The 27,952-nt window shown below is 54.2% G+C and overlaps 3 protein-coding genes across 14 annotated transcripts in view; 2 read left to right on the top strand and 1 right to left on the bottom strand.

Annotated features, from left to right (window-relative positions):
* Positions 1 to 651: 651 nt before the first annotated feature.
* Positions 652 to 5,893, bottom strand: ATF5 (activating transcription factor 5). Of its 2 annotated transcripts, none has more exons than XM_024236550.3 (3): positions 5,216 to 5,893; positions 3,593 to 3,889; positions 652 to 2,154 (listed from the first exon to the last, which is right to left on the bottom strand). In XM_024236550.3, the coding sequence occupies exons 2-3, from the start codon at positions 3,768 to 3,770 to the stop codon at positions 1,493 to 1,495; spliced, it is 840 nt and encodes a 279-aa protein (XP_024092318.2). In that variant the 5' UTR covers positions 3,771 to 3,889; positions 5,216 to 5,893; the 3' UTR covers positions 652 to 1,492. The 2 variants fall into 2 exon arrangements, with proteins under 2 accessions (XP_024092318.2, XP_054397012.1); XM_054541037.2 differs by lacking the exon at positions 5,216 to 5,893 and adding an exon at positions 4,182 to 4,793.
* NUP62 (nucleoporin 62) lies at positions 5,074 to 27,803 on the top strand. 5 transcript variants are annotated; one of them, XM_063719123.1, is made up of 3 exons: positions 5,097 to 5,290; positions 21,226 to 21,378; positions 24,707 to 27,803. In XM_063719123.1, the coding sequence occupies exon 3, from the start codon at positions 24,784 to 24,786 to the stop codon at positions 26,347 to 26,349; it is 1,566 nt and encodes a 521-aa protein (XP_063575193.1). In that variant the 5' UTR covers positions 5,097 to 5,290; positions 21,226 to 21,378; positions 24,707 to 24,783; the 3' UTR covers positions 26,350 to 27,803.
* The window catches only part of IL4I1 (interleukin 4 induced 1), a 40,425-nt gene continuing 17,546 nt past the window's right edge, over positions 5,074 to 27,952 (top strand). For 2 of the 7 annotated variants that reach the window (XM_063720218.1, XM_063720217.1), the window contains exon 1: positions 5,160 to 5,290. The gene's annotated coding sequence lies outside the window, so the exon portion shown is untranslated. Of the gene's footprint in view, positions 5,291 to 6,810; positions 6,923 to 27,952 lie in introns of all 7 variants that reach the window. The other 5 variants (XM_054541003.2, XM_054541004.2, XM_063720219.1 and 2 more) reach the window with 5 other exon arrangements.

Raw genomic sequence — 27,952 nt, 5'->3', positions numbered from 1 at the left:
ATTGTCTGGCTTTTTTTTTTTTTGGAGACGGAGTATTGCTCTGTCGCCCAGGCTGGAGTGCAGTGGCGCAATCTAGGCTCACTGCAAGCTCTGCCTTCCGCCTCCCAGGTTGAAGTGATTCTCCTGCCTTAGCCTCTCGAGTAGCTGGGACTACAGGCGCCCGCCACCACGCCCAGCTAATTTTTCATATTTTTAGCAAAGACAGGGTTTCACCGTGTTAGCCAGGATGGGCTCGATCTCCTGACCTCATGATCTGCTGCCTTGGCCCCCCAAAGTGCTGGGATTACAGGCATGAGCCACCACGCCCGGCCCCTGCTTTTTTTTTTTTTTTTTTTTTTTTTTTTTTGAGACGAAGTTTCAATCTTGTTTCCCAGGCTGGGGTGCAATAGCACGATCTCAGCTCACTGCAACCTCCATCTCCTGGGCTCAAGCGAGTCTCCTGCCTCAGCCTCCCAAGTTGCCGGGATTACAGGCACACGCCACCGCACCCGGTTAATTTTGTATTTTCAGTAGAGACGGGGTTTCCCCTTGTTGGTCAGGCTGGTCTTGAACTCCTGACCTCAGGTGATCTGCCCACCTCAGCCTCTCAAAGTGCTGAGGTTACAAGGCCACCTCTCCCCAGCTGCTTCTTCAAAGACAAGATGCACAGGCCAGAGGAAATGTTTCGTTTTATTTTTGCTCATAACCTCCCAAAAAAATCAGTACCCCGCCATCCCTCACCCAGACACAGCCCCTCTCCAACACCTTCACAAAACACTGATTTTTTTCTCAGAGCTAAAATGAGCACCCAGTCACCAACTACAGCCCTGCCCTGCCCCTCCTGCTCATCTTCCCGCACTGCAAACCTGGCAGCCTTTAGCCTCCCTCCCTTAACGTAGTGTCCCAAGGTCGCCTAGCCTGCTTTTTGCCTGTAGGATATGGGTCCCCTTCTCAAAGCCCGCCCTGACTTACTTCCTTATTTGCATAGTCCTTCAGCTCTATCCTGTCGCCACTCCACCCACCCCAGACAACCACCGGCAAGTGCTGGGATTTCAAACCAGGTTTGAAATTCAAGAGACCAGGTTTCCAAGCTCCCAGCTGCTTCCCTGTGGGCCTCGGTGCCTCGGCTGTTACGTGACGGGCATAGACGTTGACTAAGGCCAAACATTTCATGATTTGAACGACAGAGGAGGGAAGAAGATCCAGAAATATGCAAGAGAGGTGATAAAAGCAGAGACAGAGGATGAAAAGATAAAAGTAGAGAGAAGTTGGGTGGTTTTGTGGGGAAGAAGGGTTGATTTTTTTTTAATAGAGACAGGGTCTTACTATGTTGCCCAGGCTGGTATTGACCTCCTGGCCTCAAACGATCCTCCTGCCTTGGCCTCCCAAAATGCTGGGATTACAAGCATAAGCCACTGCGCCTGGCCGAGAGGGGTTTGGAATGAAGGTGGAGGCAGGGGGATGAAGGCGCCAGAGCTGAAGACCAGCCCCCAGAAGCCACACCCCTGCCCTTCTAGCAGCTACGGGTCCTCTGGCTCCGGGCCTTGTACACCTCGATGAGCAGGTCCTTGACGTACTGGATCTCACGCTCCACGGACTCTGCCCGTTCCCTCAGCTCGCGATTCCGTGCCTCCAGCCCCTGGCACTCGCCCTCCAGGGCCTCACCCTCTGCCCGCTTCCGCTGGCGGTACCTCAGAGCCGCCGACTTGTTCTGGTCTCTCTTCTTTTGCTTGCGGTCCCCTCGGGTGGTGGCAGGATGTGGGTAGGGGGCCAGGCGAGAAGGTTGAGGTGGAGAAGGAGGAGGGGGCTGCTGTGGCGGGGGCAGAGGTGGCATCCCCACCTCCCCCTGCCCGGCCTCGTTGCGGCAGTAGATGGCCAGCAAGTCCAGAGTATCCAAGACAGGGGGCTGGGGGAGGTCAAAGGAAGGGAGGGGCAGGGGGAGGGAGGGGGCTGGTGGTGGTGGTGGTGGCGGTGGGGAGGGTGGTGGGAGGAGCGGGGCATCTAGGAAGAAGTCTTCCATCTGTTCCAGCTCCTTCTTGAGGAGGGAGGCCATAGCTTCCAGGTCAGGTGGGGTTGGGGAAGGTTGGGGGAGGGTGCCTGGGGGTAAGGGGGGCTCCAGAGGGAGGAGAGCTGTGAAATCAACTCGCTCAGTCATCCAGTCAGAGAAGCCATCACCTGGGATTAAAGTGGGGAGGGACACAAAATTCCCTGAGTTGCTGGTCTTCTGCCTAGTTGGGTGCTCACTCACGTCTCATTCAGGCGCATCTGTCCCATTCATTCAGTAAAACAACTAACCACTGAATCATCAAACCAGTCAATAAACCAACAAACCAGTGAAGAAACCAATAAACCAGTCAACCAACCAACCAACAATCAACCATCTAACCACCCAGTCAACCAAGCAATCAACCAACCAACTAACAAACCAACCAACCAACCAACCAACCAACCAATCAACCAATGAACTAGTCGACCAATCAATCAGGGAATCAGTCAACCAACCAAATAAATCAGTCAACCAACCAATCAACCCATTAATCAACCAATGAACCAGTTAACCAAAACCCAACAAATTAGCCAATGAAAGAATCAGTCTTAACCCATAAGAGGGTCCGGGGAAAAAAAAATTAAAAAAGAAAAAAGAAAGAACCAGCCAACCAACCAATGACTCAAGCAACAGTCAACCAAGCATTTCTTCAACCATTCCAACATCTCCTTTACCCAGTACTCTCTATCTGTGGTGTCTCTATTTATTCTGTTATTAAAAGGCAAACTAGATCACATCACACACACAGATACACACACACACATACACCTTGTTTCATCTTTACTCATTAATTATTGAAAACCCACTATGTGCCAAGCATTTGGGATACAGTAATGAATGAAATGATTCATGCTTCCTGAGGGCTTCTGCATATGCAGTTCCCTCCAACTAAAATGCTCTTCCCTTGGGTGTTTTCCTCATTCCTTCCCTACTTTTTTTTATTTTAAGGGATAGGGTTTCACTCTGTTGCCCAGGCTGCAGTGCAGTGGCATCATCTTGGCTCACTGCAGCCTAGACCTCCCAGGCTCAAGCGATCCTCCCACTTCAGCCTCCCAAGTAGCTGTGACTACAGGCGTGCGCCACCATGCCTGGCTAATTTTTTTTTTCCTATAGATGTGAGGTCTCGCTATGTTGCCCAGGTCCTGAACTCCTGGACTAAAGCAATTCTCCCCTCCTTGGCCTCCCAAAATGCTGGGATTACAGGCCATCATGCCTGGCTTCCTTCCCATCATTTATGCCTCAGTCAACATGTTACCTACTTGGAGAAGGTTTTCTGGCTACCCATTCTATATTAGGTCCCCTTTGACATTTTGTAGCTCAGCTGCTACATGTTTCTGACTTATTCCAATACACTCTCATTTAATTTATCTCTGCTCTACTCCCCACAGTGTGAGCTGCTGGAAGGCACAGACCATGTTCTTCCTGTTCCCAGCCGTATCCTCAGCACCTAAAACAGTGCCTGGCACATTGTAGGCACTCAATATTTACTGAATACATGGATGAGTTCTTCCTCCCCCATCTTCCACTGCCCTCCACTCCCCAGCTCCACCTTCCACCTGCCCTTACCTGCCAGGAGCTCTCCCCCCACCGGAAGCCTGCCCTCCAGGGCTCCCCCAAGGACCTCATAGGGAGCCAGGGGGGCAGGGGCCGGGGGGAGTTTCCCATAGTCTACGAGCCATCCCAGCCCGCTAGCTGGGAGCAGGGCCCTGTCCAGCTCCAGCCCCAGGGTCGCCAGGAGTGACATGGCTGTAGCACAGGTGCTGGGCACTGATGGCAACAGGAGAGGCTGCACCAGCCGCTGGGACGAGGCTCTGGAGGATGCTCAGGTGGGCGAAGACAGGCACCAAGGCGAAAGTGGAAGACCTACACGCATGAGACAAGAGTGGGTGGGGTCAGGACAGCCTCATCCACCGGCCAAAATCAAGGGGAAGCCAAGCCACACCCCCAGGTACGTCCATGGGGCTCCTCCCTCCCTCTTCCAACCACCGTTTAGAACACTAAGCCTCAGCCTCTCCGAATTCTAAATTTGCCCTTTCGTTACCCAAATCTCTGAGCCCCACCCACTCCCAAGGGAATTTCTTTAGGTCCTAAGGTAGGACCGACGCCCCATCCCTTCCCCCAATACAGAAACCTAAAGGTCTCCCAGGGGAATTACCTTAGGCCCCTCCCATCCACCTCAGAATATTTCGCCTCAAGGAAAAACTCAATCCGAGGGACATTTTCTTCCAGCCACGCCCCTTCCTCTAAAATATTTCCTTTTGGCCCCACTGCCTTCCTAGCTTCCATCCTAAACCAGTTCCCAGGGGAACTGCCCCAGGTCCCAGCCCTTCAGCAATGTTATCCACTCAAATCCCACTCCTCGCTTTGCCCCTGCCCCTCCAAGCCACGCCCCTCATTGTTTATTTAGCTCCGCCCATCCCCGATTCCCCAGCGGCCCCGCCTCTTTGTCCCATCGAAACCCCACCCCTCAACTAACGGTTGGCTTAGCCCCGCCCCTTCTCACAATGGGCTTCCGAAATCCCACCCATCGTGACGACAGTGGTTCTAGCCCCACCCACTTAGAGGGTTGCCTCTGGGCCCCGCCTTATGCCCTGTCAATCTAAGCCAGTCCCCGACTCAGCAGATGCCTGGTTTAAAAGGAAGGAAGCTGGGCTATGAGCCAGAGCAACGTGGGGCAGGGAGGGTGGAGGAGGATAGAGGGGGTAGGCGGAGAACGGCTACCCGAACGCCACCCGTCCACACGCGGCTCTGCGCCGAGGGCCAAAGCGCATGCTACGTCGCCCGAGCGGTCCAATTGCTTTTACATGTCCGCCCTCTTGGGGATCAGTGCGCATGTGCGGCCATTCAGGGTCCGCAGCTCATTCACTACGGGGCACTGGTGGGCTACTGCGCAGGAACAACCAAGCACGCAGAATCGTTTAGAAAAAAAAAAAACACACCCTCCCCTGGAGTGCGCAGGCCCAGCTGCACGCGGGCTGACAAACATCGAGTCTAGAACTCTCCCACCCGGCCCCGGGCCCAGTGCGCATGCGCAGCCGCGCGCCTTCGGCCCACCGTACCTCTTCTGCGCCTGCGCGACCGTGATTCCCCGCTCGCCGCTCCCCACCCCCCAGGGCTCCCTAAAGAGGGCCACGAGCTGCGAAAGGGCGGGAAAGGCGGTTGGAGAAGGAGAGGTAAGCGGTTACTCACTCCATGGCTGCAGCAAGGAGAGGCGGCGGCGGCCTCGGCTGAAGAAAGACGGTGGGAGCGGAGAGCGCAGGCGTGGTGAGCGCGGAGACGGGCCGGGGGCACAGAGGGGTCGAGGCTACAGAGCCATGGCTGGGGGCTACGCAGGCAGAGGCGGCGACGCTGTAGTGAGAAGAGACTGTGATCCGAGGACAGGGAATGAGGCGGCCCCGGGGCCTGGGGACAGATATATCCCGGGTGGCGCGGCGCAGCACGGCCCGCCCGGATCCTTCCGCGCCCCGCCCTCGAGCAGCCCCAACCGGGAGGCAGCCGGGTCCCCTCCTCCTGGGGATCAGGGGATCCGACCCCTTCCTTCCCACTCTTAGGGTCCGGGCCCCTCCTCCCTCTCAGCTGGGGATCCGGCCTCCTCCCTCTGAGCCGGGGATCCAGCCCTCTCCTCGTGGCTCCGGTGTCTAGTTTCCTCCTCCTTCTGACTCTAAACTCTGGTTTCTTTCTCGTTCTGCCTCTGAGGTCTGGGCCTGCTTCCTCCTGTGATTTTGAGGATCCAGCCTCAATTTCTTCCCGCAGACCTGCACCAGTTAATTTCTCTTTCCCTTTCCTTGCTTGCAGAATTTCCTGCCAGTCACACTTTTCACCTCTTCATCCCCCAACTGCTGACTCTGAGAAACCCTCGTGGGTTAGAGTCCAGCATGAGTCACAGCACTCTCCCAAACACAGACCTGCCAGGATGGCCTCGGGCAAATAGCTTAAGTTCTCTTACTTCATTTTCCTATCTGTAAAATAAGAAAAATCAACTCTCCTAGTGGGTTTATGAGACTCAAATAAGACGATGTCCGGCAAGGCTTATGCACAGAGCTCAACTCATAAATTCCTGTTCAACTTTTTTTTTTTGTTTGAGACGGAGTCTCTCCGTCTCTGTCGCCCAGGCTGGAGTGTAGTGGCGCGATCTTGGCTCACTGCAAACTCCGCCTCCCGGGTTCACGCCATTCTCCCGCCTCAGCCTCCCGAGTAGCTGGGACTACAGGCGACCGCCACCACGCCCGGCTAATTTTTTGTATTTTTAGTAGAGACGGGGTTTCACCATGTTAGCCAGGATGGTCTCAATCTCCTGGCCTCGTGATCCGCCCGCCTCGGCCTCCCAAAGTGCTGGGGATTACAGGCGTGAGCCATCGCGCCCGGTCTCAGCATATTTTATTAATAGGAACTCTGGGGCCCAGTCTCATTTCTTCCTTACCCCTTGCAAGAGCTGCAGACATTGGACTGTCCAACACCTGCTGTCATTCTTCTGTCTCCCCCATCCCTCTAAAGTGTCTGTTTCCAGCTATCCTCATCTTCCATTCCAAATGATGGGTGCCCAGGCCCCATCCCCTGGCAGGGATTCAGACATCGAGGCCCCAGCTGCGTCCTTTTCTCCATCCCTTGCCCTTGGCTTCCTTTCAAACCGTCCTTCAGCCTCCACTGGATAGGAACTATCTCCCAACCCTGCCAAAAATGGAAGATCTCCGTTTTCTTTTAGTCAGAGGGTAGCCATCTTGCCCCTTCTCGTGTACTGGGCCCTCCACCAGCCGAGGTGGATGTCGGTCTTTTCTCTGTTGCAGAAACCCACCTTGTCCCATCCACATCAGGACATCCCAGCTGGAGTTCAACTTTCATCCCTTCTGTGGCAGTTAGGAGACTGAATCAAGGTCCAGAGAAGGTGGAGGAATCCTGGTATTGAGCGTTACACACAAGCTTCTTTCTCCTCCCTTACCTGTTGCGGGCAGGAAGTCCTTCTTGAGATCTGACCACCTTTCCTTAGAGCACTTACTGTCCACTCTGCCAGTTTTTGAGCACTTGCCCTATATTTTCTTGGGCCTATAGGGGCTGTGTTATCACTGAGGCAGTATACAGAGTAGCAGCTAAGAGCATAGACTGAGCTTGTCCCACCCGTGGGCCCGCATGCGGCGTAGAACAGCTTTGAATGCAGCCTAACACAAATTTGTAAACCGTACCAAAACATGCGAATTTTTTGCGATTTTTTTTTAAGTTCATCAGCTATCAATAGTGTATTTTATGTGTGGCCTAAGACAATTCTTGCAATGTGGCCCCAGGAAGCCAAATTTTATACATCCCTGGCATAGACTCTGGAGCCAAATTATATGAGTTCAAAACCTGACGGCACCCCTCTTACTAGCTGTGTGACCCTAGCTATTTCCCTTCCCTGTGCCTCAGTTTCCCCTGTGGTACGAAGTGGCATTAAGAATACCTACCTGTGGACCAGGCACGGTGGCTCATGCCTGTAGTCCCACCACCCTGGGAGGCTGAGGTGGGCAGATTGCTTGAGCTCAGGAATTCGAGACCAGCCTGGGCAACATGGTGAAACCCTGTCTCTACCAAAAATACAAAAAAATAGCCGGGTGTGGTGGTTTGCACCTGTGGTCCCAGCTACTCATGAGGCTAAGGCAGGAGGATCACTTGAACCCTGGGGTGGGGTGGAGGTTGCAGTAAGCTGAGATTGTGCCACCACACTCCAGCCTGGGTGACAGAGTGAGACCTCGTCTCAAAAAAAAAAAAAGTACCTACTTCTTAAGGCTGTTACAAGGATTAAATGAGTTAATCCGTGTCAAGCAGTTAGACTAATGTCTGGGACACAGTAGGTGGTGCATAAAAGTGGTTATTGTTATTGCTATAATTAAGGTGGATATGTTCTCATTCCATTGCTGTATAGATTTTTGAACAAAAGCAGATGGAATTAAGGGTAGACTGTTGGGCAGACTGCCAGTTGTAAGGACACACAGACGTGCCCTATCCCCCCCTCCCCCCCGCCGGCAGAATCTTCTCCTACGAAGACCTTCTAGATTTTACACGGGGACTGGGTTTGGTTTGGTTTGGTTTTTTTGAGACAGAGTCTTGCTGTCGCCCAGGCTGGAGTGCAGTGGCATGATCTTGGCTCACTTCAACCTCCACTTCCCAGATTCAAGTAATTCTCCTGCCTCAGCCTCCCAAGTAGCTGGGATTACAGGCGCCCACCACCACGCCTGGCTAATTTTTGTATTTTTAGTAGAGACGGGATTTTGCCATGTTGGCCAGGCTGGTCTTGAACTCCTGACTTCAGGTGATCCACCCACCTTGGCCCCCCAAAATGCTGGGATTTACAGGCATGAGCCACCACACCCAGCCTTAAGCAAGATCTAGCTTTTTTTTTTTTTTGAGACAGAGTCTCGCTCTGTTGCCCAGGCTGGAGTGCAGTGGCACCGTTACAGCTCACTGCAACCACTGCCTCCCGGGTTCAAGCCATTCTGCTTCAGGCTCCAGAGTAGCTGGGATTACAGGCACACACCATCATGCCTGGCTAATTTTTATATTTTTAGTAGATACGGGGTTTCACCATGTTGGTCAGGCTGGTCTCAAACTCATGACCTCGTGATCTGCCTGCCTCGGCCTCCCAAAGTGCTGGGATTACAGGCGTGAGCCACCGCACCCAAGGGGGTTATTTTTTAAATAAAATTTTTTATTTTGGAATAATTGTAGATTGACTCAACAGAAAAGTTGCAAAGATAATACGGAGAATTTCTGTATGCCCCTCACTTGGTTTTTCCCATTAACGTTTTACATTACTTTGCCACATTTGTCACAAACAGGGCAACATCAGTATGTTACTGTTGACCAAATGCCATTCTTGATTCTGACCACACTTGATTCTGATTTTGGTTGTTGTTCCCTAATGCCCTTTCTGCTCCTTCCGGATGCCTTCAGGATGCCACGTTGTATCATGGCTCTGCAGCCTCCTCTGGCCTGTGACTGGTTTGAGACTTTCCTTGTCCTTCGTGACCTTGACAGTTTGGGAAAATGCTGGTGAGGTGTTTTATGGAGTGTGCTTCCATTGGGTTTTGTCTGAGGCTGGGACTGCGGGATATTGAGAGGATGGCCGGGTAGGATGCTTTTTTTTTTTTTTAAGTAGAGATTGGGGGGTCTCACTATGTTGCCCAGGCTGGTCTTGAATTCCTGATTCCTGGGCTCAAACGATCCTCCTGCCTCGCCCTCCCAAAGTGTTAGGATTACAAGCCTGAGTCACTGTGCCCGGCCTGGGTTTTTTGTTTTGTTTTGTTTGATTTTTAATTTTTTTGGTTTTTTGAGACAGAGTTTCGCTCTTGTTACCCAGGCTGGAGCGCAATGGCGCCATCTCGGCTCACCGCAACCTCTGCCTCCTGGGTTCAAGAGATTCTCCTGCCTCAGCCTCCCGAGTAGCTAGGATTACAGGCATGCGTCACCACACATGGCTAATTTTGTATTTTTAGTAGAGATGGGGTTTCTCCATGTTGGTCAGGCTGGTCTTGAACTCCCGACCTCAAGTGATCCACCCGCCTCGGCCTCCCAAAGTGCTGGGATTACAGGCGTGAACCACCGCGCCTGGCCCGGCCTGGGTAATTTTTAATAACTTAGTCAGTAGGAGAATTGCATTGCTGGCTATGTGCGGTTTATGCTGGCTGTAGAGGTGTCTGGGCAGGGACTCTGCTTCCCCTCCCCACCCTTTTGCTGCCTTCTCTCTCTGGCTATTGGGTCCCACCCACTTCAGCCCAGCCAGACTTAGCAGCTGGACTCAGGGTGAGTGGGTGCCAGTTGGCACCCTTAGCTCTCCAGCCTCTCCCAGCCTGTTCTAGTTCACAGCGGGTCATCAGTGGTTGCCTGCGACCCTCCTCCCCAGATCTTCAAACCCTGAGTCCCCTCGTGTGCACATTCCTGACCCAGGCCTGTGGCCCCTTCAGGACTCATGTCCTGGCCTCCCCCAGCCTCGAGCTCCCCTTCAACTCCTGAGCTGGGGCTTGAAGCAAGGGTGGGGCTACTGGGGACTCTTTTTCAGTGCGGAGGGGGCTGGCTTGGGGAGTGAGGCGGTGGTTGCAGGCAGGTTGCATCAGCCCTGGCTGTTTGACGGGGAGGGGGAGTTGGGGGATTCTCTGGGGACCCCAGCACACCTGGCAACCACTCCTGGTTAGCAGAGCTTTGGATAAGGGAGAACCCCAGCACAGCAAGAGTAGGAGGGTGTGGAGAGGGAGGGAGATCAGCCACCCGTGCAGGACCCTGAGAATGTGAGGCTCCGTGCCAAGAAGGGGCCTCAGATCACAGGCTTGTTAGCAGGAGACAAGACTGAGGTCCCTAGAGGTAAGGGGGGGTTGTGAAAATCACACTGCCAGTTAGATGGGACCTCAGCCTCCACCATCCTGCACAGCTTCCAGGGCCCCAAGGCCCACGGTGTAGTCTCTGGGAGGCCTCCAAGCCCCGACCCTCACCTCAGGCCTGCTGTTGCTCACGGCTGCCAGATGCTATCGATTCCTGCCTGCACCTGCACCGTGCCATCGCCCTGCTATTGCCGCAACCCCTCACTGCTTTCCCAATCGAGGTGGCCTCCTGGCATGATGGAAAAGGCTCCGCGTTTTGCATCAGACAGACCCGGGTTCTGGTCCTGAGCCCAGCACTCAGTTGTAGACTGGAGTGCAGGCAGGGCCCTCATCTGCCTGAGCCTCGGCTGCCTTCTGCAGTGTGGGTCAGAGCATGGGCCCTAGAGCCAGCCTGCTGGGTTCACACCCCAGCTCCACCACTTCTGTGGCCCTCAGCAGGTGGCATCCTCGCTGTGTGACTCAGTTTCCCCTCCACAAAATGGGGATGAGATGGTCCATTGCAGATGGTGGTTTTGAGGATTAAATGTGGAAATGTGCGTAAAATACCTAGAGTGGGGCCTGGCATATGGGAAATGCCCTGTGAGCGGTAATTCCTGCTCTGGGGCCTGTTGTGGGAGCGCTGTGGAGATGGCGTCAGTGAAGCCAGCGCCTGCTGGAGCCCAGGCCTGTGTGTGATTCTCCTCTGTTCCCGCCACGCCTGCTTCTGCTTTCAGATCCGCCTTGCACAGATGTGTGCCTACGTGACTGCTCCCCCGAACACTTCGAGGGCAAAGTCAGGGCCCTCTTCATTCCCAGAATCGTTCCCCACAACCCCCCGCCCTGTGCTGCTATTTCCGTAGGCATCAATACATTTTCTAATGAGTTGCTCAGCACAGAGGCCAGCGAATGTGACACTGAGGTCCCTGAGAGGAGCCAGGGAGGGTAACTGGGTCACGCAGGCCAGGGGTGCCGGGGTTGAAGGTGGGAGTCCTGACAAACAAGGGCAGGTAGGCCAAGGCCAGCTCAGTTGGGGAGAGGATGACGCGGGGGCTGGGAGACAGCACAAGCTGCCACGTGGCCCACAGTCCTCCAGAGCCCCTTCCCTCCCTTGTGCCCGCCCTTGTCCCTTCAGTAGAAGCAGTCACAGCTCTTACGCAAAAAAAAAGGACACAGCAAACTGATAACAACTGACACCAGTGTCCTAGAGCCCAGGATGCCATCACTCACCACTTAGTAGTCTGGGACAAGATACTGTACCCCCCGACCTGTGGTCACCTCATCAGTAAAATGGGCACAATCATAGAACTACCTCAGGGCAGTGTGGAGGGGCAGGGGGTTGACATGGGAAGAGGCCTGGACCAGTGAACTGCGGACCAGCTCTGGGCTCTGTGTCAGGCCCAGAGGGAGGGGTGGCTCCCAGAAGCACCTGGGCCCCTGAAAGGCACCCGGGCCGCAGCAACACTGGCAGCGCTGGTGGTGCAAAGCTGCTGGTTTCACGGGAGAAGCTGGAAATCCAGTTTTTTTTTTTTTTCTGTGAGATCCAAGTTTTAAAGGTAGGCAAGTAATTCAGAAAAACCTGGAAAACCCCAGCAAACCACCAGTGTGGACAGGACTCAGGCTGCTGGCCCTCTGTGACTTCCCCTCCGCGCAGCTGTCATCCTCTCTGTCCATAGCAGAGAGCAACAGGAACCGAGCCCTCATTCCAAGAGTCTCCGAGGGTTGTTGAGGCTGCTACCCTCTGTGCTGGACTTTCAAGCAGTGAGACGGAGCAGGGCTTCCTTCCGACACAGCCCGCTCCCATGTGAAGTGGGGGAGGACAGTGTTTCTGGGGAGCAGAGAAGGAGGCCTAAAGAATCCTTCCTGAGGTTGAGGATGCCTGCTGGAAGTGGGGCTGGTGTCTTATTACTCTCTTCCTAGTCCCCATGCCCCCAGCTAGAGGCCACCAGGAGCACATTGCTCCTTGCCGCAGGAAGACTGTCCCCCACAGGGACCTGCAGGGCACCTCAATAAGGAGGCATTTGGGCTAACTTTAGGAGTTGGGCTGTGTCAGGGGCAAGCCCATGACTCGGATCTATTTGACCTAGAGCCCGAGAAGCAAAGGGAGCTAGTGCCGGGGTTAGTTGAGAAACAGCCAGCAGCTCTGAGCCAGGAGGGGTGTTTGGTCGTTTCTGTGGTTTGGACATCGTGTTGTCTGTGTTGAGGCATGATTCAGTAGTGGGCTTGTCTTGGTCCCTCGTGGTCGTGGTGGCCTGGCCTGGGGCCCCAGGGCCCTGCTGTCAGGGCTGCTTTCTCACAGCAAATGCGCTTGTCCTGCCAAGATGGAAGGGAGGTGAGCGCCACCGCTGCATCCAGAGGAGGCAGCTCCTGCATTCGTCTGGCCCAGGATACGTGGTTCCTACAGGGTCGCTTGGGCACGGAGGAAAGTACCCGGGCTTGAGCCCAGCCAGCACTCATAGGATGGATGGTCATGGACGGAGCTGCGGGGAGAGAGGCAGAGGCGGGGAACCACAGTGGGAGGGCCTCACGGGACCCCTAGGCTCCCTAGTGCCCCCTCAGTGGGCACGGGGGCACCCCCCATGGAGAGTTTTGAGGTCAGCGGCCATCAGAGCGCCAGGCCTTAGCCCAGTTTGATGCAGACTCCTTTGCCCTCTTCTTCCTGACCTACCACAGAGCAGGAATGTATGGGGGTTGGCGAGCAGCGGACGCCCCTCTCTTCCCTGCAGGCATCTCAGGCCATCATCTGCAGCTGGGGCAGGCAGATCATCCTGAATTGGATTTGAGAGTGAAGCCCAGGCTGGTCTGGAAGGTCATGGAGATGGCCCAGGAAGTCTCTGGAGAATGGGAAGGGGGCTGGATGGGGCAGGGGACAGTGATGGTGGTGGCAGTGGGGAGCAAAAAAGGGCCATGTTTTGGAGAGGCTCGGTGCGGTTAGGGGCTCAGCTGTGGGGCCAGACACCTGGGCCAGCCCTTACTGGCTGTGGGACTTGACGCAGGTGATTGAAAAAGGTCCTCTCCCCTTTTTCAGTTTTCTCATTTATAAATGGGAGCCATGATAGTTTCCCCTCGTCACATTGCTGGGGGAAAGTTAAGTGAGTGAGAACAGGTGAAGCCCTGGAAACGGCCCAGTGCGTGAGAAATGCCGTGAAATGTGGGTGTGGAGGTGGCCGCCGAGGCAGGAAGGGGCTGTGTTTGGTAGTTCTCATAATGAAAGCCACCCTGCCCCCATCCTCTGGCTGCCTTCACCTGGTTCCCAGAGAAACTTTCACAGCAACAGTCTCCACCACAGCCCAGCCTGGGCCCTTCCCTCCTTCCCCCACCAACATCACTGCCTCTCCCCGGGGAAGCTGATGTTGACGAGAAGAGGGGCTGCGGAGGGGACACAGGTGTGCGCCGTTCCTCCCCTGCCACACACGCCTGTCCGCTGCTCTCAGAGTCCCTCAGCCCTGATGCCTCAGTCCCTCTCCAGGCCTTGATGTCCTGTGCCTGCACCGCCAACCAGAGCATTTCAGCTCTAGGCTCTTCCCCAGCCTGTTCTCAACCAGCATTACCGGCCACCCCAAGGAAGGCATGGGCCTGCCCTTAGAAACTCTGCCCAAGCCATTGCCCTTGGGTTAAAGTCAGCCCTGAGCCTGACGCCTCCACAGCCTCACTGCGGCCTCTCAACCCCTTCCCAGCACCCCCTGGTTGGTTGGTTGGTCGTCGGTTGGTTGAGTGGCTTTATTGAGATACTGTATAATCCATATCCATTTATCAGTGTCCAACTTAGTGGCTTTAGTACATTGACAGAGTTGTGCAGCCATCACCACAATCAATTTTAGAACATTTTCATCACCCTAAAAAGAAACTCCTGGGCCGGGCGTGGTGGCTCACGCCTGTAATCTCAGCACTTTGGGAGACCAAGGTGGGTGGATCTCGAGGTCAAGAGATTGAGACCATCCTGGCCAACATGGCGAAACCCCGTCTCTGCTAAAAATACAAAAGTTAGCTGGGTGTGGTGGCGGGCGCCTGTAGTCCCAGCTACTTGGGAGGCTGAGGCAGGAGAATAGCTTGAACCCAGGAGGCAGAGGTTGCGATGAGCTGAGATCATGCCACTGCCCTCCAGCCTGGTGACAGAGCGAGACTCCATCTCAAAAAAAAATTAGCTGGTGTGGTGGCACACACGTGTAATCCCAGCTATTAGGGAGGCTGAGATGGGAGGCCCACTGGAGCCCGGGAGGTCGAGGCTATGAGCTGTGATTGCACCACTGCACTCCAGCCTGGGAGACAGAGTGAGACCCTGTCTTAGAAAAAAAAATTTTTTTTAATGCAGTAGGTACAGGGGAAAAAACTTTAAATACAAGGGTAAGAAATAAAAGTTATTGGCCAAAAAGGAAGAAGCCTTGGCACTAGAGTAGTCCTCAAATCTCTTCCAGTCTTATTCTTTTATATTAAGAGCGAGCGGTGGTTCTAGAATCTTCCTTAAAATCTCTTTCTGGCTGTTTCCTGACTTTTCCATGGTTGTCTTAGCTGATTTGTTTTTCCTGTGGGGAAAATTGCTGTTGGTCCCGCGACCTGAGCTCCTTTGGTAGCTTCTGGGCCTGGGGAGTGGAAAGGAGAAGGTAATTGCTAATTAGCCATCAAGTGACTTCAAGGGAAAGAAGGAGAGAAGGTTGAGAACCAGTGAATCCACAAATCATTTAGCTACTGCCTTGAGGCCGTCCTGTGTAGCAAGTGGCAGAGGCAGGATTTTGGTACTCTGGGCAAGTCGGCCCCTCTGAGGGCCTCGGTTTCCTCATCTACCCGGGTGAGGAGAATAAGCCTGCTTAAAACGATTTCTAAGATACATAAAGAAAGAACAGTACAGAACAGTGCATCTAGCAGGCTGCCTTTTGTGTACAGGTGGGGATAGTGCAAACCACGCTTTTGTTTAAATGCACAGCAAGTCTCTGCAAAGACGTGTAATAGCAGCCTATCTGCAGGGAGCAGGGCTGGGTGGCTGTGGGACTCAGGGAAGACAGGCCACAGTATTCCCTTTTGTACCTTTTGAGCTAGAACAGTGTGAACATACTGCCTATTCACAAAATGAGTTAGTTTTTTTTTTTGTTTTTTGAGACCGAGTTTCACTCTTGTTGCCCAGGCTGGAGTGCAGTGGTGTGATCTCGGCTCACTGCAGCCTCTGCCTCCCAGGTTCAAGCGATTCTCCTGCCTCAGCCTCCCGAGTAGCTGGGACTACAGGCATGCACCACCATACCTGGCTAATTTTGTAATTTTTTTTAGTAGAGATGGGGTTTCTCCATGTTGGTCAGGCTGGTCTCAAAGTCCCGACCTCAGGTGATCCGCCCCTCCACACCCCGCCCCCCGGCCTCCCAAAGTGCTGGGATTACAGGTGTGAGCCGCTGCTCCCGGCCTAGTTTTTATTTTTTAAAATGCCCACCAATGTCATTGGGTTGTGGCAGGGTGGTCGGCCTCCTGGGTAGTGAGCACACAGGAACATTTAGGCATTGAAACATCTGAACATACAGTAAAAGTTCCAGTGACAGCCTAGGGAAGACAGCTTGATCCATCACAGCTTCTCTCCCGAGGAGCTGACAGACACACAGCTACACACACCCTGTTCCTTTGTCTCCACACGGGTCCTTAATGCAAGTCGGTTATGCCTGTAGGTTGAAAGGCATCAGGGAGGAAAATGGAACCAGAATGCCAGGTGGCCTAAGGAGGAGAGAGAGGACAGTTGAAAACCCACAGGTATCCCTGTCCCTTCCTCCCTCCCTCCCTGCTGTTGGGGATACCTGGTTCTGTGGAGGAGAGGTGGCCTTTTGGTGGAGGTGAACATAGGAGTGGGAGAGAGGAGCTGAATTCCATGTCACAGATTTGGCTTAGAAAAGCAACCCTTGCTGGACGTGGTGGCCCGTGCCTGTAATCCTGGCACTTTGGGAGGCGGAGGTGGGAGGATGGCCTCAGCCCAGGAGTTGGAGACCAGCCTGGGCAACATAGTGAGACCCCATCTCTACAAAAAATCGAAAATTAGCTGGGCATGGCGGCGTATGCCTGTAGTCCCAGCTAACGGGAGGCTAGGGCAGGAGAATCATTTGAGCCCAGAAAGTCGAGGCTGCAGTGAGCCGTGATTATTCCACTGCACTGGATGACAGAGTGAGACTCTGTCTCAAAAAAAAAAAAGAAAAAGGAAAGCAGACCCTCTCCATGGCTTTGGGTTTTTGTTTGTTTGTTTTGTGTGTCTGTTTGTTTTAGACAGAGTCTCGCTCTGTCCCCCAGGCTGGAGTGCAGTAGTGCGATCTCGGCTCACTGCAGCCTCCACCTCAGCCTCTCGAGTAGCTGGGATTACAGGCACACGCCACCACACCTGGCTAATTTTTGTATTTTTAGTAGAGACGGGTTTCACTATGTGGTCAGGCTTGTCTCGAACTCCTGACCTCAGGTAATCCACCCACCTCGGCCTCCCAGAGTACTGGGATTACAGGCGCGAGCCACCATTCCTGGCCCACTCTGTTTTCTACTAATGGGGTTGGCCATACCCCAGGCAGGGTAGTTATGTAAGAGAGCAGGACAGGGAAGCCCAGGCCACCGCCAGCTCCCGCCAGGCGACTGCAACAGTCTCCTCACTCCTCCCACACAGAGTCTCGGTGAGTCTTTCCGAACATAACCCAGACCCTGACCCACCGGAGCCCACCCATGGCCTCATGCTCCCAAGGCACTCTGGTCGGGCCATTTGACCTGGACCGCTTGAGCATCTGCCTTGGCTAAGGTCCGCTTAGGAAGGTGTTGGTCAGTTGACTTCAGTTCTTGAAGGGCAGACTTGGAGCTGATCTGTTCTTCAAGGTTTAGGTGGATTTTCTTTGACGCAAAGGGAAGAGGAACTGATTCAGGAGACAGTTAAGAAGCAGAGTAATTAGACTTGTGGAGTTTGCAGACAGAGAATCCCAGCACTAGCACTTATGGAGATGGTCCTGGCCAGAGGTTCCCATGGGAGGGCAAGTGAGGGAAGGCAGTGTCCGAGCCTCAGCAGGAATCAAATTTCCCTGGGCTGGGCCCAGCCCATCTCTGATCTCCCCTTGTTTCTCTCCTCTCCACTCCCTCACTCTCTGCTCTTTTCTCTCCTGTTCTGGTCTCTCTGGTTCCACCGGTCATACTTCCCCCAAATCTGAAATAACGAATTCTATGGGGAAAGGAGAGGTCCCGCGGAGACAGCTCCGCACCCCGTCCTTCCTGTCTGGGCTCTGCGTTGTCAGCAGTGCCACCAAGTGGCTGTCAGCCGAATGCCATGGGCCTTTGTTCAGGTGCCTCCCGGAACTTTTTTTATTTGTTTGAGACAGGGTCTCGCTCAGTCGCCCAGGCTGAAGTATGGTGGTGTGATCACAGCTCACTGCAGCCTCAAACTCCTGGGCTCAAGTCATCCTCCCACCTCTATCTGGGATCACAGGCACACACCACCATGCCAGGCTAATTTTTGTTTTTTTGTTTTCAAGACAGAGTCTCGCTCTGTCGCCCAGGCTGGAGTGCAGTGGCGTGATCTCGGCTTACTGCAAGCTCCGCCTCCCGGGTTCATGCCATTCTCCTGAATCAGCCTCCCGAGTAGCTGGGACTACAGGCGCACACCACCACGCCCGGCTAATTTTTTTTTTGTATTTTTAGTACAGACGGGGTTTCACCATGGTCTCGATCTCCCGACCTCGTGATCCGCCCGCCTTGGCCTCCCAAAGTGCTGGGATTACAGGCGTGAGCCAGTGCACCTGGCCTAATTTTTGTATTTTTAGTAGAGACAACGGGGTTTTACCATGTTGGCCAGGCTAGTCTCGAACTCCTGACCTCAGGCGATCCACCCACCTCAGCCTCCCAAAGTGCTGAGATTACAGATGTGAGCCACCACACTTGGCCAACACTTAATTCTAACATCCTTTCCTCAATGAAACCCTCCCGTCCCAGGCAGAATGTCAAGACTTGGCCCCGGAAAGCTCTGGTTTCCCATTGTGGGGTTCCTGTTTGCTGGGTGGCCTTGGGGAGTCTGCACTTGTTTCCTACCCAGGAAGGGCTCGGTGTGCTGCAGCGCAGTGCTCCTGGCATGGTACCGGTTACACAGTAGGTCCTTAGTAAATGGTTGTTACTGAGTCCCTACTGTGTACCAGGCACTGCTGCAGGTGCTGCGAATACAGCAGGGAACAAACGGAAATCTTGCCCAGTGGAGCCGACACCATCCCCACCGTTAGCCTTCCTCTGTGTTCGAAGGCAACCTTGTCCTTCCGTCGTAGATGGCCTGTCATGGCTGGGTGTCAGTGGCAATCCACCCACACACATCCACAGTCCTGGCAGGGTTGCCCCAGCACCAGGGGATATCTGGATTTTCAGAATCACACCTCACTTTCCTTTCTGTACCAGCAGCCTTGGTCTCCGTGCACAAGGGCAGACCTGCCCCTGACCCCAGCCCCTTTCTCAACCCCAACTCTGCTCTGTGTATTCCCATCCACCTATCTAGATTTCATTCTGTTCTTTCTCTGTCGTCCCTCAACCTACCCCCATTGGTTTCTAGTGGCTGCTGTAACAAGTCATCACAAATGTAGTGGTTTAAAGCAACATGAATGTATTTTCACAGTGCTGGGGGTCCAGAGGCTAAATGGGTGCATGGTGTGTGGTTCCTTTGGGAAACTCTAGGGGAGAGGCTATGTCCTTCTCCAGCTCTAGAGGCCAAAGCCGCCTGTGTTACTTGGCTTGTGGCCCCCTCATCTTCAAAGCCAGCAGCACAGTGTCTCTCAGTCCGTTCCTCCATAGGCACATCTCCCTCTGACTCCTCTCCTGCCTCCCTGAAGGACCCTTGTGGTTACCTGGAGCTCACGTGGATAAGCCAGGGTAACCTCTTTATCGTCATCACATCTGCAAAGTCCTTTTGCCGTGTAAGGTCACGTTGATAGGGTCCTGGATCAGAGTGTGGGCATGTTTGGGGGCCATTTTTCTGTCTACCCCGCCACACACATAACACACATCCTTCCTAATTCTTCCTTTCCTTTTGGTCCAAAGCTGAGGTCTCCTGTATTCTTTCCCAGGCACAGACTCCTGTCCCAGGCATCTAAGGAAAGGGGTTGGGGGCCGTGCACAGTGGCTCACTCCTGTAATCACAGCACTTAGGAGGCCAAGGTGGGCGGATCACCTGAGGTCAGGAGTTCAAGACCAGCCTGGCTAACATGGTGAAACCCCGTCTCTACTAAAAATACAAAGATTAGCTGGGCGTGGTGGTGGGCACCTGTAATCTCAGCTACTCGGGAGGCTGAGGTGGGAGAATTGCTTGAACCTGGGAGGCGGAGGTTGTAGTGAGCCAAGATCGCACCACTGCACTCCAGCCTGGGTGGCAAAGCCAGACTCCGTCTCAAAAAAAAAAAAAAGGAAAAGAAACTGGGACTTGGAGTGGCACAAGAATCACAGATGGAGGTAAGGTAGTAGAGCTGACTGAAGGCTGGGGTGACAGCAAGGAACCCTGGTTCTCACAGATGGGGGTGGGATGTGCCCACCTGAATGCAGATGATTCTGCATCTGAATCCCAAGCGGGTCTTCCTCCGGGTTCCCAGGGCTGTGAAGGCACCTGTGTTGTTTGAAACTCAAGGGTAAATGTTGGGGCAGGCGGGAAGGGAAGGGACTGGCAGCTCTGCCAGCACTTCCCTTGGTGACCTCAAGGCAGCGCTTCTCTGGAGCTGTGTCCTGCCTGGGTGAACTACAGATGGTCACAGCCACCCAGCCCTGAGCACAGGCCCAGGCATACCCTCCTCCTTTCCCTGGAAATGCACCACTCCCTCAGTTTGGGTTCCTCCCTGCTTCCCCCCACTGCCACCAGCACCATCAGCTTCTTTGGTAAGGAAACTCTCCCCTTTGGCAAATGCGGTAATTCCGGGATCAGAGCTCGTAATAGTTTGCATTTGTGAGAAACTTCCCAAGTTCTAGTATTTGTGGCTTTTTGTTTTTTGTTTTTTGCCTCAAACTCCTGGGCTGAAGCAATCCTCCCACCTTGGCCTCGTAACCCCTCGTAACCCCGCCTTGTAACCCCGCGCTGGGATTACAGGCATGAGCCATCACGCCTGGCCTGTCACTATCCTTGGCCTCGTAACTCCTCGTAACCCCGCCTTGTAACCCCGCGCTGGGATTACAGGCATGAGCCATCACGCCTGGCCTGTCACTGTTAACCTGGACGGACCCTGTGGTTTTGGTGCAAATTGAACACTTTGCTCAAATTGTGATGCTGTCCTCTCTGAGTCCCAGTTTGGGCCTCAGGCTCTTGGCCTGGACCTTCTCCCACCAGTCTTCTCTAAGCCACCTGGCCTCCAGCCTCTACCCCTACGGTTCATGCCCCACACCCATAAAGTCCGCCTGTGGCTCCCTCAATACAACGCCCAAACCGTTAGCATGGTATGTATGGGTCTGCCAAATTCTCCCGCCTGTCACATGGCCCACAGTCCCCAAGACCACCCTCCAGCTCAGTGATGAGCTAAGACTCACAGAGCTCAGCAAAGCTTTCTACTCACAGTCACGGTCACGGTTTATTATGGAGAAATGATACAGACTGAAAACAACAAAGGGGAGAGAAGCAAAAGCCCTGAGAGAGAGCAGGCACGAGCTTCCAGATGTCCTCTCCAGGTCGAGAGAGTCCCACGGACAGTGCTCAGTTCTCCCAGCAACAGCGTGTGGTAACAGCGTGTGGTGGCGGCCCGGGTTGTGGGGAGGAGCAGTTCTGTAGACATGGCGCACCCGTGTGGCTAAACTGAAGTCTGCTGACTCCAGCCCCTCCAGAGGTCGTGCTGATACTGTATGACCCAAAGCCCCCAACTCTAGGTCACAGCGTCAACATGGACTCTCTAGAGTGGCCTCAGGCCCCAGGTAAACAAAGGCGCTCTTATCTGGCAGGACATTTCAAGAACATAGAGATTTTCCTGGAGCTGGTCAAGGGCCATTTTCTCTCTTTGGAATGTGCAGATTTGAACAGCCCAGGCTTGGCAAGTCAGTCCTTCACACATAAACATCTCCCTTCAGAAGCACCAAATCACTTAGCACCCAGAGGTATGTCTGCCGTGTCAGCCTCCCTGTCTTCACACAGGCCTTTCCTCCTGCATGGACGGCACCTCTCCCACCTCCATCCTTTCCCTGGCTGCTGCTGCATCTACAACGCTCAGCTTCTCCCTGGAACCTGCTCCCACAGCATGTGACCCAGCCCTGCCCCTGCCCTGAGCCCTGATTGTAGAGCTGACATTTGACTCTGGCTGCCTCGAGGGCAGGGGCCATGGCTTAGCTAACCACTCTGGGCTTCACTTTCCTCATTTGTAAAATGGATCTGCCCCAAAGTTTGCTTTTAGGAAAGGGTGAGTAATGGTATGTCTACCTTTTTTTTTTTTTTTTTTTTTTTTTTAGATGGGGTCTCACTCTGTTGCCCAGGCTGGAGTGAGTGGCACAATCACAGCTCACTGCAGCCTCCACCTCCCTGGGCTCCAGTGATCCTCCCATCTCAGCCTCCCAAGTAGCTGGGACTACAGGCGCCTGCCACCACGGCCAACTCATTTTTGTGGGTTTTTTTTGTCGAGACAGTGTCTCGCTATGTTGGCCAGGCTGTTCTCGAGTTCCTGGACTCAAGCAATCCTCCCACCTCAGCTTCCCAAAGTGCTGGGATTACAGGCGTGAGCCACCTCACCTGGCCATATTACATCTAAACTGTGTGGATCAGGGCTGGATCGGTATGGGTTCACCATTGTGAATAGATTCCTGGCACCTGAAGTATTGGAAACCAACGTGGCACTTAATAAATGGTGAACTGTTGGCCGGGCACGGTGGCTCACGCCTGTAATCCCAGCACTTTGGGAGGCTGAGGCAGGCAGATCACCTGAGGTCAGGAGTTCAAGACCAGCCTGGCCAACATGGAGAAACCCCGTCTCTACTAAAAATACAAAATTAGCCGGGCGTGGTAGCATGCACCTGTAATCCCAGCTACTTGGAAGCTGAGGCGGGAGAATCGCTTGAACCCGGGAAGCGGAGGTTGCAGTGAGCCGAGATTGTGCCATTCCACTCCAGCCTGGGCAACAGAGCGAGACTCCCGTCTCAAAAAAAAAAAAGATGAACTGTTAAGCCAGACAAGTCCCCACAGAAGATTGATTTCCTTGTAGTTTTTTCATAATTGCAAAGAGCTTTTTATAAATGCTCTTCTTGGAAATTTTAGCTACAACTTATTAATAGCAAAAGCTTTTTTAAGCTGAGTTCTTGAGAACTGAGATGTGTAGGTGTAGCTGCTCAGATGCCTTTAGCTGCCAGTAACAACACACTGGCTTGAGGTGGCTCAGCAGTGAGGACTTTTGTTCTGTCCCACAACGGGAGGAATGGATGTAGGCCGGGCCAGGCCCCAGCAGTCCTGGGGGCTCAGGCACTTGCCGTGGCCTCTTGAAGAGACCTTTCTCAGAATCCCCCAGGAGAGCTTTATGAAAATGCCAGGGCCACAGCATCCCAGCCCTGGAGAGACTGGCTTAGTGGAGCTGACAGCCTTGCGTGTTTTGAATGCTCGCAGTCAGTGGTGATGGACGCCCATTGAGATCCACTGGCTTAGATGAGGCAGAGCGCGTGCAGCTGGCCCTGGGGTCATCTCCCCAGACTTGCTTGGCTGTGTGGAGAAGGAGGAGCAGACGAAACAAAAATTAGGGGCCTGTGAGGAGGCAGAAGGGTGCAGTGGAAGGGGTGGGGGTAGTGAGATAGGTTGCCTCTTACTCAAGCTGGAAGGGGATTTCCTGAGGACAGACACCAAGCAATTTAAAAACTGGCCTGGAGAGAGGGAAGAGGAAACAGACCTCGTGGGTGTTTCTCTGGGTCAGGCACTTGGCTTCTCAGTCTTGACTTTGATTATTCTTTTGTTTTTTTTTGAGACAGGGCCTCCCTCTTTCCATTTCCAGCTTTTAGAGCTGCTTCTGCCTTCCCTGGCTCCTGGCTTTCTCCCATCTTCAGATTCCAAAGTGCATCACTCCAGTCTGCTCTTGTCACCACAAACTTTCTTCCCTTCTCCAGTCGGTCAAATCCGTCTTCTAAGGATACTGCTGATCATCTTTAGGGCTCACGCCTGTAGTCCTGGCACTTTGGGAGGACAAAGAGGGAGGATTGCTTGAGCTCAGGAGTTGAAGACCAGGGCAACAGAGTGAGATCCCATTTCTACAAAAAATAAAAAAGATTATCCGCGCATGGTGGCATGCACCTGTAGTCCTAGCTACTCTGGGAGGCTGAGGTGGGAGGATCAGTTGGGTCCAGGAGGTTGAGGCTGCAGTGAGTTGTGATTATGTCACTGCATTCCAGCTGGTATGACAGAGCGAAACCCTTTCCCAAAAGAAAAAAAAAAAACTACCCCTATTCAGCACTCCCTCTCACCCTTTCCTTACCAGGTAACCTTTGACCTTCCTGCTGATAGATGGCACCACTGGGAGATTTTTCAGTTAGACGTTACCAAGATAAAGTCAGTTTGAACTGAATGGAAATACTGTGGCCCATGGGGCTTCTGGGGTGTTCTTTATCCCTCCCCCACCCCCACCCATCTCTGGTGGGGCTCATGGTCTCCAGTGATGTCCCAGTGTCTGCAGATGGTTGAGAAGGTATCCAAGGGAGGCCCAGGTGCAATCCTCCACACCACACCTACAAGTGAAGGAGGCAGCTGCCTTCCAAGCCTGGAGAAAACCCCGGGGGAGGCTCTGATTGCCTGGCTCAGGTCTCAGTTTATCCTTGAGCCAATCACTGCAGCCAGGGGCATCTGTGCTCTGAGCACATGGGTTTCAGACCCTCCCCTGAGTTAGGAGGGGGCGTTCCAGTGTCCTCTCCTGCTCTTAAGAGAGCGCAGGTGTGGGCCTGGGGGGGACCTTCAGCAGCCCAGACCCTGCCATCCAGCCTGGGTTCCCGGCCCCATCTCTCTCTCTGAGGTCCAGAGAGGCCCTCAGAGTGGCAAGAGCTGATCCGCTCACACCCTGCTAGAGTCAGCCAGGGAACCTCACTGGGTCCCACGCTGGGAGCAGGTCCTACAGCTGTTCTTGTGTGTCCTAGTCCCGCTTGTGGCAGTGCCTCAAATCTGATCTCCTCAGGCTGAGGTGGGTCCAAGGTCCTATTCTCCCGCCTAGTCCTCCACAGAGTGAGAGCTTTCCACTGTGCTGAACCTGGCCATGCATGTCCCTAGCACCCCGGCTCCTCGTACCTGACCCCTGGGGCGTGCTTTTGTGCTTCTGGATCCTTCTCGATTTAGCAGAGCCTAGTTTAGGTTACACAGCATGGTATCATTATCCCATCCCACCACCCTCCAAACCGACCGTGCCCGGTCATGCCACTGAGCTTGCCTTTCCAAAACTGCCATCTGACAATGTCACTTCCTCTGCTTTAGAAATCTTCCCAAGGTTGCAGACGCCGACGGATTTGCTTTGGGAGCCAGAGTAGCTGCTGCCACCAGAGTCCGGAGCCATGAGCGGGTTTAATTTTGGAGGCACTGGGGCCCCTACAGGCGGGTTCACGTTTGGCACTGCAAAGACGGCAACAACCACACCTGCTACAGGGTTTTCTTTCTCCACCTCTGGCACTGGAGGGTTTAATTTTGGGGCTCCCTCCCAACCAGCCACAAGTACCCCGTCCACCGGCCTGTTCTCACTCGCCACCCAGACTCCGGCCACACAGACGACAGGCTTCACTTTTGGAACAGCAACTCTTGCTTCGGGGGGAACTGGATTTTCTTTGGGGATCGGTGCTTCGAAGCTCAACTTGAGCAACACAGCTGCCACCCCAGCCATGGCAAACCCCAGCAGCTTTGGGCTGGGCAGCAGCAACCTCACTAATGCCATATCGAGCACCGTCACCTCCAGCCAGGGCACGGCACCCACCGGCTTTGTGTTTGGCCCCTCCACCAGCTCTGTGGCTCCAGCCACCACATCTGGAGGCTTCTCATTCACTGGTGGAAGCACGGCCCAACCCTCTGGTTTCAACATTGGCTCAGCAGGGAATTCAGCCCAGCCCACAGCACCTGCCGCGTTGCCCTTCACTCCGGCTGTGCCAGCAGCCACCACAGCAGGTGCCACACAACCAGCTGCTCCCACACCCACAGCCACCACCACCAGTACTGGGCCCTCCCTCTTTGCGTCAATAGCAACTGCTCCAACCTCGTCTGCCACCACTGGACTCTCCCTCTGTACCCCTGCGACCACAGCGGGAGCCCCCACTGCTGGGACACAGGGCTTCAGCTTAAAGGCACCTGGAGCAGCTTCCGGCACCTCCACGACAACATCCACCGCTGCCACCGCCGCCACCACCACCACCAGCAGCAGCACCACCGGGTTTGCCTTGAATTTAAAACCACTGGCGCCAGCCGGGATCCCCAGCAATACAGCAGCCGCCGTGACCGCTTCACCTGGCCCTGGTGCAGCCGCAGGGGCGGCTGCCAGCTCCGCCATGACCTATGCGCAGCTGGAGAGCCTGATCAACAAATGGAGCCTGGAGCTAGAGGACCAGGAGCGGCACTTCCTCCAGCAGGCCACCCAGGTCAACGCCTGGGACCGCACGCTGATCGAGAATGGAGAGAAAATCACCAGCCTGCACCGCGAGGTGGAGAAGGTGAAGCTGGACCAGAAGAGGCTGGACCAGGAGCTGGACTTCATCCTGTCCCAGCAGAAGGAGCTGGAAGACCTGCTGAGCCCACTGGAGGAGTTGGTCAAGGAGCAGAGCGGGACCATCTACCTGCAGCACGCGGATGAGGAGCGTGAGAAAACCTACAAGCTGGCTGAGAACATCGACGCACAGCTCAAGCGCATGGCACAGGATCTCAAGGACATCATCGAGCACCTGAACACGTCCGGGGCCCCCGCCGACACCAGCGACCCACTGCAGCAGATCTGCAAGATCCTCAACGCGCACATGGACTCACTGCAGTGGATTGACCAGAACTCAGCCCTGCTGCAGAGGAAGGTGGAGGAGGTGACCAAGGTGTGTGAGGGCCGGCGCAAGGAGCAGGAGCGCAGCTTCCGGATCACTTTCGACTGAGCGACAGCAGCTCTGGGGCCCGCAGGTCCCCAGAGAGTTGATGAGGGGAATGCGCCCTGTTGTCTAGTTTGGGCTTGTGGCAAGGTACTTGTTTGTTTCTTTCTTTCACATGACTGCCGTTGACACGATCGCTGTGTGCTTTGCCTTTTTCCATTTAGGAAGGTATTCTGGGCCCTCTGCCCAGGCAGCAGCCTCATGGGTGTGGCTTCTGTGGCTTTCATTTGAGTGTCTTTGGCCCCTTTTCACCTGCTGTGACCGCCCACCTCAGCCTGGCTCAGCCTGGTGATGAAGTGCTGATGGTCTTGGTCCCCGCCAGCCTGGTGATGAAGTGCTGATGGTCTTGGTCCCAGCCAGCCTGGTGATGAAGTGCTGATGGTCTTGGTCCCAGCCAGGGCCGTGGGGGCAGCCACTCTCTCCAAAGCATAGTCATAGGTGTCATGAGAAAATACCAAATGTAAGAGAACCTCCAAGTCAGGGCACAGTGGCTCACCCCTGTAATCTCAGCACTTTGGGTGGCCAAGGTGGGCGGATCACTTGAGGTCAGGAGTTCGAGACCAGCCTGGCCAACATGGTGAAACCCCGTCTCTACTAAAAATACAAAGATTAGCCAGGTGTGGTGGACGCCTGTGATCTCAGCTACTCGGGAGGCTGAGGCAGGAGAATCACTTGAACCCAGGAGGTGTTGCAGTGAGCCAAGATCACACCACTGCACTCCAGCCTAGGCAACAGAGATCCGTCTCCAAAAAAAAAAAAAAAACCCTCCCAGGAGACAGCCTAGTTTTGGAGTATGAGATGTGTGCTTGTGAAAGCTAACCACCAAGACAAAGCAGCACAGTGTGGATAGAACAGAGCGGGATCGAGAATTTCACAGAAGACCGGTCAACTAAGGGGCCTACACAGGGTGTTGAGGAACCACAGACAGGAGCCGAGAGGCCTGCCTTTTGCCTGGCCCAGGCTCACCCCCACCTTGGGCCTCACCTCCTCCAGGAAGCCTTCCCAGCTACCCAAAGCTCAGGTGGCCTTCTTGCAGGTCCCCGTAGCACCCTGAGCCTGTACCTTGGGTAGCACTTGCTATGCTCTCCTGTGGTAGCCGTTTGTGCCTCGTCTCACTGTTAGATTGTGACCTCCCATGGGCAGAGACCCACTGTCGTTCCCCTGTGTGTCCCCAGCCCGGTCCCTGTCACATTTGTTAAGTGAAAGAACAATGAAGCCCAGCAGAATGTCAGTCCACAGAAATAGCCACAGCTTCCAGTGGTGGCTGTGGACTTGGATCTGAACTTCCTGGCACCAGAGTGACTCTAGTCAGTTACCGTAAAATCCACTGTGTGTGGAAGGCAGAAGCCAGCAGTTGTATCCCAAGCATCTTTTGTATTTGTCTTTATACTTTGCTGAATTCTCTGAAATACCTATTACTGTATGTTGCTTTTCTAAATAAATGTATTGTGAAACCAAAACAGCTGCTGTTAATATGGAGGAGAAAGCTGAGTAAAAAGAGCAGGTTCCAGGAGAGACTGCAGGGGTGCCATTCACATGAAACGCACAGGCAAGCAATGAAGTAGTGCTTGCGTAGACATAGGAGCATGTGATGAAGCAGCTTTTGTTT

Source organism: Pongo abelii, chromosome 20 (genome assembly GCF_028885655.2).
Source record: "Pongo abelii isolate AG06213 chromosome 20, NHGRI_mPonAbe1-v2.0_pri, whole genome shotgun sequence".
Taxonomy (NCBI): Eukaryota; Metazoa; Chordata; class Mammalia; order Primates; family Hominidae; genus Pongo; species Pongo abelii.
This window is presented reverse-complemented; position numbering and strand designations above follow the sequence as displayed.

Excerpts from the sequence above, each read along its gene's own strand:
- ATF5 (XM_024236550.3), bottom strand. The coding sequence starts at position 3,770 with ATGTCACTCCTGGCGACCCTGGGGCTGGAGCTGGACAGGGCCCTGCTC. Across the intron at positions 2,155-3,592 it reads GGGGGGAGAGCTCCTGGCAG|GTGATGGCTTCTCTGACTGG; the intron begins GTAAGGGCAGGT and ends CTTTAATCCCAG.
- NUP62 (XM_009232910.4), top strand. The coding sequence starts at position 24,784 with ATGAGCGGGTTTAATTTTGGAGGCACTGGGGCCCCTACAGGCGGGTTC.